Source organism: Setaria italica, chromosome VI (assembly GCF_000263155.2).
Source record: "Setaria italica strain Yugu1 chromosome VI, Setaria_italica_v2.0, whole genome shotgun sequence".
Classification (NCBI taxonomy): Eukaryota; Viridiplantae; Streptophyta; class Magnoliopsida; order Poales; family Poaceae; genus Setaria; species Setaria italica.
In genome coordinates, this window is record NC_028455.1 from 35,241,047 (window position 1) to 35,251,931 (window position 10,885).

Genomic DNA, 10,885 nt, shown 5'->3' on the forward strand with positions numbered 1-10,885 from the left:
GTTTGTGGCTGATTGATGATACAGATGCGCATGTTCACCCCGCATCAGGAGAAATATGACGCTGAACGGGTACTTGCATTGTGTCATCTTGCACTTTCCAGCATACACTGAAAGCAACATCTGTTTCCTCCCTACCAGCAAGCTCAAGAAAAGGAAAAAAGCCTTTTTCTGTCGATGCCATCATATGATGCACGCGTTGCGAATTGGGACGATGCTTCTACGATCTGCTGACCTACCCGGCCGGCGTGCATTGCATTCATGCGGCTCCGCAAACAGAAACCCTACGGGACGACATCAACTGCCTGCAAAGTCAGGTGAGAGTCGATCGAAAGTACCAAAAAGCTTGGTGTGGTTGCTGAACACAAGCTGCTAGTGCCGCCGGTATAAGGTTCAGTGATCACAGCGGAGCCAGCTAGTAGACAAGTCTGTGAAATTTTGTGTTCCAGACCACTATTTTTCTTCCTATTCGACCTGGATTTATTACAGGAGCCAGACAGAGCATTATTGTAGTTTGATGGGCTTGTAGCCCAAATAAAGCGTGTGGTATAGTTCAATTTTTTGGCCTCAAAATGTCTTTCAAATGCTGTTGAGGAGCCGACGGATGTCTATGATCTTAATATATAGTTTTTGGCTGAAAGGGTTTTGCCTGCCATGTCAATGCAGGTTTATATGTGGAACATGTCCCAGGAGTTTTTTTGGTGTGTTCTTGGCTATTTTTAGGTCCCATGCGTGAGCTATAGTTCATGTTTTTTTGGTCTTCATATTCCTCTAGATTTATTAGAGTAGTAAGAGCTTTTTTTTTTTTAAAAAAAACATGTTTAGTTGCTCATGGTTTTGGGCCTTTTGGCCTCCCTTGTAGTTCCAGGGCTGTTTGAGGTGTCCATGGGTATCTTTGATCCTGTTGAATTTTCGGCCCAAAGGATGACTAATATAGCTCATGCTTGTTATCTCCCATGTCGTAATTGGATTGTCGGACATGTCCTAAGAGTTTTGTGTTCTGGGGTATTTTTCTCCCATTGTGTAAGCTATACATCATGTTTTCTAGTCCTATTTGCTCTTGATCATGAGCTATTCGAATTCCGACGGACCTTTTGCAAAAAAATTGTGCTATAGCTCATGTTTTCTATCCTTCCATATCGATCTAGTAGTGCTGCTGGAGGTATGCACGGATATCTTTTATTTGGAGAATTTATGGCCCAAAGGGTTATATATAGCTAATGTTTTTTGTTCTCAAATGTCATTTTAGGGTTGTTGGATATGTCAATAGGTATCTCTGCTCCACAAAAGTTTAGCCCAAAGAATGACTTATAGTTCTTTTGTTTTTTTGCCTCTCATGTTGTTGCATGTTTGTGAGACAGGTCCATGGAATTTTGTGTTCCAAACCATTTTCGGCCCAATGCATGAGCTATATTAGTTTGTGTTTATTTGTCTTTCTATTCACTATGGATTTTTTGGAGTCTGGATATTTGAATTTTGAAAGACCTTTTGCTCAAAGTGTGTGCTATAGCTCATATTTTTTCCCTCAAATTTCATTCCAAGGCTGTTGGAGAAGTTCATGGTTATCTCTGTTTTGGAGAATTTTCGTCCCAATGGGTGACCTAAAGTCCATGGTCTTTTACCTCCCAAGTTGTACGGGTCTATTGAAAATGTCTAGTACGTATTGTTCAATAAGCTTGTCACCTAAACACTAACTACATCTCCCTCATTTACATGATAGAGACTGGCGACAAAACCAAGACACAAATAAATACTATGATTCAGCAGTTTGGAGTATCATGAATGTGAGGAAAACACAAATGTAGAGAAAAGTAACTTGGTACAAGACTATATGATTCAGTAGAGAACTAGAGTAAGAAAACACAAATGTAAGTTACCTTTAAATCTTTAAATCATAGTAATTTCCCCTAAAAAAATATATTGTTCATATATTTATAAAAAATACTATTTCTGTAACATAAACATCTATTTTTTTCATTGAAATCTATTTAATTGAGCATATCACATATAATTCGCAACCCTCATGCCACCAGGTTCACATTACTTTAAGTTAATGTCCCTCTAGCATGTAACGAACGGTTTTTGGTGTTTTTGTCACATTACATTAGAGCTTTATTTTCTATATGATGAAGATGGCGAAGAAGCAACAGAAGGATGTTTCACTTGCACAAGTACTTGAGCACACCAGGTATGTGGATTCTGGTGAAGTAATCGTCCCAGTCGATGGTCTTGGGGTCGAAATTGAACATTTGATCTTCAGGGGTCTTCATCGCCATCATGAGCCTCAGCCGCTCCAAGTTCATGTCATCGAAGCTTCATCACCACCGCAGCAGGGAAGCAAATGAAATCAGAAATTAAATCCACCAATTTGCTGAATAATTAATGCCAGAATATGATGAGCAACATCTCTACCATCCTTTGAAGAAGGCGAATGGGCCGTAGACGTCAACAAGATGCATCACGAACTTGTACTTGCGGTTGAGGTCGTTGTAGAGCCGCGAGAAGAAGCCGCAGAGCAGCAGATTCACCAGGTGCAGGATCTGCAACGCATCGATACAACAAGACTCGATCATTAATGCAATTTGTGCAAAAACATAACATTTGAAACAAAATCGATTAAATACTGTAAAAACAATTAGATAATGAATCTAGTGGCACCGATATATGTCTATCTTTAAAATGGTTTGACCAAGTAGTTAAAATTAAATGGTATGACTATAAGCACTCCACTAGCAGGGATCTTATCTAACCTCTAATGGCAGCTTGAAGGTGAGCATCATGTAGAGGTGGAACCGTGCGATGGTGGTGAAGAAGCGCATCTCCCTGGTGGGGATGATCTCCCCGTTCTTCCCCACGCGCGGGTTCTCGTAGAAATGGCGGCGGCCGGACTCGTACAGCACGGAGTAGGTGACCGGGTTGCGCAGCGACGAGGTGGCGTGGTACACCGGCACCGCCTGCGCGCCCTTCTCCTCCGACGAGTGCGCCACCATCGCCGCCATCATGGCGTTCACCACCATGTCCCCCGGGATGACGTCCATGACGAGGTCGAGGTCGGCGAGGAAGCAGGAGAGGTTCTGCTCGGCGTAGCCGATGATGAGCGTGTCGATGGTGCGGGTGCCCTGCATCCACCCGCGCGCTGGGTCGGCCCGGACACTCGTGATGATGCTGGGCCGCATGATCACCACGGGCATGTCGCCACGGAGCTGGCCCAGCAGCATCTCCCCCATGGCCTTGGTGAACACGTAGGTGTTGGACCAGCCGAAGTGACGGGCCCGCTGCAGGCCCAGCTCCTTCATCGCCTTCCTCTCCTCCGTCTTCTTGTCGTCCTTGTTCATCATCGTCTTGAGCTCCTTCTTGGCTTCTCCGACCAGGCGCAGCTCGGCGTCGATGTCCAGGTACGTACCCTCGCGCAGCGACTCGCCGGGCTGGATGGGCTTCTCCAGGATGAGGCCCTCCCTGTCGCCGCATACAAAAGCTGTATGCGTTGATGTGAGATCAGTGAGATGCTGCTGCTGCTGGAGAGGTCGCCAGGCCATTGTCACAAGAAATGATCGAGTGTTTTACCAGTGGAGACGTGCATGAACATCTTGAGCCTGGGACACTGCTTGGCGAAGTGGCAGAGGTGCTTCACCCCCATCACGTTCACATCCAAGGAAACATCGTATCTTTCATAGAAGTTTGTGGTTGCCGCAATGTTGACAATGGCGTCGATCTCCTTGGCTAATTCCTTGAGCATGGGAGCCTCCAGCCCGAGGTTCTCGTAGATGATGTCTCCGGCCAGAGCAACAACTTTCTCTTGGATCAACTGCTGGAACCCGTCGCTGTGCTTCTCCCTCAGCAGGCCGAACAGCTCGGTGTCAATCACCTGCACCAGCACCACAGGAATTCTTATCATGGACTTTTGGACACATTATTACATCTAAAAAATATTTTTTTAGATTACATCACATGATTTTAGTGATTTTTCTGTTCGACCTCCAACGAGACAGGAACCGGAATTGACCGGTCAAACCAGTGCCGTCAGGAAACATTTCCCATCGGCCAACCGTCAGGGAAAGGCGATCATTCCTGACTACTAGCTTCATGATGTTTTTTGTTCTTTCGTGACGGTGTTTGGCCGTCAGGAATCTCCCGCCATACGGCCGCGTCCATTTGCCATCCATCTTCCATCGGTGGGAGCACGGGCATCTACGTACTACACCTGGCGCGCGAGTCAGAGTATTCCCGTTCATTCAGCCAGGGTGCGGCAGTGCGAGGAGGAGCTCGGCAAGGTCGCCGTCCCCGGGGAGCAAGCCAGCATGATATCTCTTTTCCTCTAGTGTATTTGTTTGCTCGCACGCTGTGTGTGTGTTCGAGGAAATGCTTCAGTGAATGCGCTGGTTATCTCAGCTCTTGCAGATGCTCACGCAGCGGCCGCATGCCTAGCGGAGCAGAGCGGCGCAGCTGCAGGTGTGACGGCAGCATTTGCGACTCCAGCAAGCGATCGCGGCGGCGGCATTTGGTAACTGTCAGCTGTTTCCAAAGTTGCAAATGCCATCATGGGGGCTGAGTATGCATCTTAATGTGTCATGATAATAATAATCATTAACCCGCCATAAGTATTGCTTGCACTAAACTAAGTAGAGGAAATATGTTTCTATTTGTGTATAGTTACTTCAGATCAACATCTTACTTTTTGATACACATTTTTCCAGGTGAACGGAGAGATCTATAACGATGATGAAGAGTTGAAACCTAAGTTCGCAGCTCATCATTTCCAAACTAGCAGTGATTGTGAAGTTACTGGCTATCTTGTAAGTCACATATCTATTTCTTACACCCTTTCACAGTGACATAGCTTTTGCTAACAATTTCATTATCTTTATCCAAGCATCACCTTTTATCATAGGAGGTGAGTGCCTCGTTGGAGTCAATTTCTTAGTTAGGCAAAGTACTGTTCAAAAACCACTTAGGCAAAGTACTATTCTCAGTTTCCATAAAAAAGGGTCCTTTTCTCAGTTAGGCAAAGGACGTACGTTCATGAAGATGGTGTTCAGATGCCATGTGCTGAGAATAATTTAGTAGCTTAGATGCCGAGCTTCAAGATTGAGTATTATTTTATTAACTGTGACTTTATATATGGTTTACCCATCAGTAGATCTACTTCCTGTTCTTACTGGCCTCTCTTGTCACGTGTCAGTGTTCAAAAACACATGGCAATTATTTGTTGCATAGATGCATGCTTCCTGTTATGTCTGAATGCACGGGCAAGAAACTATACATGGAGGCTTCAGAATTCCTTTGGGATGAATGCATGGTGCTGCGAAATTCCTTTGGGTATGCAACAACTTGCACGGGAATCCATGTTCTGAGTGATCTAGAATTACTGCACCACATTTTGCTTTTGAGCACGCAGCTTATGAGTTCTTTTTTCATGAACAGAATACAAAATTTGCTGCTTCATCCCAAACACAGCAGTCAAGTTGACGGGAAAACAAGTGCATGATAAGGATGGAAGTTGTACCATAAAGGGAAGACAGATTGTTAAACAGATTGGGATCGAAGGTATGCATAAGCAATAACTTAGTATTTGCTCCTCTACCTCTGTTTCTTCCACGTTGTACCAATGCATTGGCAAATTCTTGAGAAGCTACTAACAACCAAGGCTCGGCAGAACTATAAGTTTATAGACTAGTCAGGCACCAACTAAAAAAAATAAGCTTACACTTGCATTCTTAATTTTGTTAATAGAAAAAAGGTACATGTTGTACCTCATGGGCTGAAGCTTAGGGCAACATCATCCTCTAGAAATCTCTACATACAAGCTTCGGGACCGGTGAATCTCAACTCTTGCATAATGATTATATGCCACATTTTATTTCTTTTTCTTTATATGTTCTCGTCTGCAGCTATTGAGATGGTTAGGGGATAGAGATGTAATGAAGGCTGAACGCCATCATGCAATGCGGTATGTATCTGATGTCAGTCCTTTTTTTTTAGTTATATAGGTTAAGCAAATTTACTTATCCTAGTTCAGCAATTTATTATCTCCTATGTCGCAATTATAGTATGATATTCAAGTATTTTTTTCAGTAACACACACAGAGTCATGCGCAGTTTTCTTGAACTATTTTTCTATATGCGCATTTTGTGATAATATGCTGGATAGTTCTCTTTTCATAAGTTGCTTTGTGCAGTTCTAGTGAATCATGACATTGATGATGCAACTGCAGGCATAACTGCATTAGGACTAGATTAGATGAGGTACCTGCTGGTGTAGGAGTAAAAATCTCTAGTAGGCAAAGCTGCAATAGTTGCAAGCATAGACACCAAAGCTGTAGAGTTCTCTCATTGTCATTCATTTTGCTATTAATATGATACTAAAATAAGCAAAATAATGTGCTTCACAAAGCAATAATATGGTTCGGAATCAGCAATAATGTGGCTCTAAATTAGGCAATAAAATAGTTCTGGGTTATGCAAAACAATATACTTCATTAGGCAATTTTCATTGAGCATATAATAATTCCTTTTTTTATTACTTGTCTCCCCTAGTAGCTCACATACAACTACTAGCACTGGAGCTAGTTCTTCAGCCTGACCTGACTTGTTTTTTTAGTCAACATCGCTGCAAAGTGAATAAATTTCACAATTTGATTTTTGGATTGAATTTTTATGATTGATGTCATTAACTTCTCTATCCTTGCTTGACAATCTAGCACTTTTCAGTACTTTTATAGCATCACCATGAGATCTTTCTTTTGTATCTGTTAGTCTTCTCCTTTTGTTTCTCTCACCAATAGATCATTGATGTTCATATCATAGTTGTAAATTAGGCAAGCGAATGTAATTTATTAGGCAATAATGTTCTACTGAATTAGGTAAAACAATATACATTACTTGGCAATAATATGGTTCTAGATTAGGTAAAATTATATACTTCATTAGGCAATTAAATACTATGCAGCAAGCAATTTAATAATGTTCATTAAGCATTTTAAAAATCCCTTTTGATTGGTTGCCTTTATTAGTAGTTCATAAAAAACTGGAAGCACTTGTAATGATGTTTTGAACACGCAGTTGTGCAGATGTCCCTACCTCGAAAAATGATGTTCTGAATGATGATGCGTTGTTTTTTATTTTCAGATTTGGACGCGAGAAGCAATTTGTACTTCAGATAGGAGTTTGAATGATGCCTTTCGTGCTCCAGTTTGATGTGCCATAATCCTAATTTACAGATTAGGTTGATAAATTTTGTGCAAGAACAGATATGCAATCCATACTTGTGCACTGTTGTATTTTATTGCTTCAGTTTTTGTTCAGCGTTGGCAACATGGGCTTGTGTTTCTGGCGAGAAATCATGTGCAGGACTATTGGTGTTAGCAGCACTGTTTGCGAGTCGCGACTAGTGTCCAACTCTCATCAGCAACCAAATTGAAAGTGTATATATGCATGAAACAGCATGCTTCACTGCTGCCATGCATGCCTGGCTTGACATGAATTTGAAGATGAGATGCCATGGTCTTGTTAACACACAAGATAGATGATGGTTATAAGGGATGCATGGAACCTCTTGCTGGACTCTCTGCTGTGCAGAAGCTGCGTCCGTCCCTCGTACCAGCAGGTACATCTTGTTGGCATCAGGCTGCACCCGGAGTATCTTCTCCACAACAACTGCATGCAACATATACATGTTATTGAAGGTAATTATATTCGTTAATTATTCAACTCATCAATCATATATAATGCAATTAAGAGGTCGAGGAGACGACGACATACGCTTTCCAAGAAATCCAGTTGAGCCTGTGATGAGGATGCTCTTGCCCTTGAAATACCCTACGATCCTTGAAGCGTCCAAGCTATCGTGCATCATCTTGCTTGCTTGTTCTTCTCAGAGATCGATCTAGAGATCTAGATGGCCGGGTGGGGGTGAGTGCTTTGCTGCTGTGCTTCCTGCTACATATCAGCCGCACAAGGCAGTGAGAGGCACAAAAAGGATGCGCATCTATTTATACACAGCCGCAGGCAGATCGTCATTTATTACTGTTGTTGTTACTTCCTTTCCTAGAGTAGATGTAGGGTCCTGTAATATTTTGGTCTGATGCATCCTCAAAGTGATGTCGCAAGAATTTTCTTGTTGGAAAGTAGGCCCTTATTTTGCTTACATGGTAAGACCTTTTGTCAGGGTGTCCACCACACTTATTTTGCTTACATGGTAAGCAAGAACTTGATGAGATGGACACCTTTGCCTCCATAGCTGTGATCCCCACACCCTTCCATGTTGCATTGCACCATAGAAATGCCATTACACTGCCACAGGACACTTGATCATCAAACCCAGGAACGTGGCTAGATTGATTTGATTGGTCAATTGCCTGTATAAATCCAGCGGAGCTAATAAGAGGAGTGAAGTATTTGATTCTGTCCTTTTTCCCCCCACCCAACCGCCAAACCAGCCAGCAGGAGACCTGCTGGGGTATATTAATAGAGCAGGAAAAAAAGGCGGGTTCAAGAACTTTTGTGTTAAACTTTTTGCTGGTAGTTGATTGGAGAAAGACAATTAAAAATCAGATCAAATTGGGTACGGATCCACTATTTTTGTTTTTAACCCCTCCCATCTATTTGATATTTCTTGGTACTTTTCTCTAGATACATCTAGATACTTCGTATCTTTCCACCGTACGATATAACCTTTGGATGGACAGCTGTCATTCTTTTCGACCATTGTAAAAATCACAAACCCATGAGGATCGGAAAAGAGCAAATAGGAGAAACAATGCAGTGCTTCGAAAGAAGCAAATGCTAGAAGTTTATTTCCACTGTCCCGAGAAAATAGGTTGGGGGCTCAAGAGAACATAGCCTACTATTCATCTGTTATGTGTTGATCAATCAAGGAGTACTATTTTATCAGAAAAAGTCGAGTATCAGCACCACGCTTGGGGGCCTGATCGAGGTAGTCCAGCGTCCAGCCTACTAGAGGAAATGTGAACAGTAGTACACACATATCAGCCTCAGCTAAAATTAGCAGCAATAAGAGAGAAACTAAATGATCTCTGCACCTACACTTTGGTTCTTAGAGCTCTCACGTGGAGCTTAAGCAACCATGTTAAAATCGATGGTTCTTAGAAAAACAACAAACTATTGGTAGCAAAAGGAGAAAATGGTGAGCTCAATTAACCTGAAATGACAACACCTGGTGCTGATGCATTTATTCTCTTATTAGATATCAATGCAGTGCCTTTACACCCACCGGAAAGCGAGTCTTCGTATAGCGATTGTTACTGCTTAGGGCACTGACACCATAATGTATTGTTTTTATAATTGTACATTATGATTTTAGATAAAGAAATTTGTATCATGTAAAAGCATTTTTTTCATGATGAATAATCTAGAAGTGGAGGACCCGCCCGGCAGCCTCGCAACCACGGCCGCAGGCCGGATGGGCAGGGCGCGGCGGCGGCGGCGGCATGAGCTCCCACCGCAGCGCCGCCGCCGTCACCAATCGCCGCCGAACCAGCCGCACTCCTAGCTGTTTCGATCGCCAGGCCACCCCTTAAAACTGCTAGTGCCCGGCGCCTGTTGGCCTCCAGCCGCCGCCGGTAGCGTGCTCCACCCAGGGCATCCCAACATGTGAGTGATAAAATGGGGGCACTGCTGTCAGACAAGTGAACCACGAGAAATTACCTCTGTACCCTTTCAGAATTACGAATAAATAAATAAATTAATTCTTGGTCCCATTATTTTTGGTACTTGATCCCACCAATTTGATACTTCTCGGTCTCCTTAGTACTTCTCTTCAGGTATTTCAAGGTAATTTCCACCGTTATATTTCTTAGGATAGACAGCTCTCATTTGTTTATAAATTGATGGATCAAAGTTAAAAGGTTTAACCAGTTAAATAAAATTCTAAAACATCATATAACGACTAATCCCCTCGTCGACACTGCTAATAATTTGTTGTATGCAGCGCCGGTAACTTTGCTGGTCAAAAATCACTGCTTCCTCCCGCAAAGAGTGTCCCTTTAGTTATGTCCTAAGCCAAATCATCTTATATTTGATCAAGGTTATAAAAATATATCAATACTTTTGATGTGTAGTAAGTTTCATCATATTCGTTATGAAATATATTTTCATAGCATATCTCTTTAGTCTTATAAATATTGATACTTTTTATCGTAAACTTGATCAAATTTAAAATAATTTGACTTAGGACAAACGATATTTTTCATTTAAAACTTGATCAATAGATTTGGTTGGCCGATACCCATCGGTATCCGCAGTTACATCAGGATTTTGACGGCGCTTGTATACTTTATTACCTTATTTATTACTCCCTCCATCTCAAATTATAAGTCGTTTTGACTTTTTTGATACATTCATTTTGCTATGTATATAGATATAACAATATATCTAGATGCATAGCAAAGTGGATGTACCAAAAAAGTCAAAGCGACTTATAATTTGAGATGGAGGGAGTACCTTATTAACGTTGATTTCCACCCACTTGAAAGTTGGTGGCGCTTATGTAATTTATTTATTTATTAATTACCTTGACGTTGATTGTCACCCACTTCAGTACATGTACATGGATGACTATTTTCTTGGTGCGACAGGCTGCATATCTCTAGATTTTCAGTACTTGTGTGCGATGTCATCCCGTAATACCGTCTGACTTGTCTCTGGGAGAGGCCTTCTTGTTTACACTCATCGAGACAGAGTTAGTTGCAACAGAACAAGGCTGCAATGATAGTCTTTGGAATGCTTGGGCACACACAGAGATGAACAGAGGAGGATGAGCTGGGCCGTCTCCTTCCTCTTGAGAGCACTGAAAGCAGCTCAGCTGGATGGCCAGGTATCTCTGTCAGCGTTCCTAGGGATGATGGGTTCTGAGTTGTACCTGCACTGCACT

General features: G+C 42.3%; 1 protein-coding gene across 1 annotated transcript; it reads right to left on the bottom strand.

The window, feature by feature from the left end:
• Nucleotides 1–1,998: 1,998 nt before the first annotated feature.
• On the bottom strand, nt 1,999–7,941 carry LOC101774378 (fatty acyl-CoA reductase 1). The gene is made up of 6 exons (XM_004974136.2): nt 7,756–7,941; nt 7,547–7,650; nt 3,562–3,862; nt 2,748–3,472; nt 2,410–2,537; nt 1,999–2,310 (listed from the first exon to the last, which is right to left on the bottom strand). Exons 1-6 carry the CDS (start codon nt 7,847–7,849, stop codon nt 2,157–2,159), a joined length of 1,506 nt encoding a protein of 501 aa, XP_004974193.1. The 5' UTR covers nt 7,850–7,941; the 3' UTR covers nt 1,999–2,156.
• Nucleotides 7,942–10,885: the final 2,944 nt, after the last annotated feature.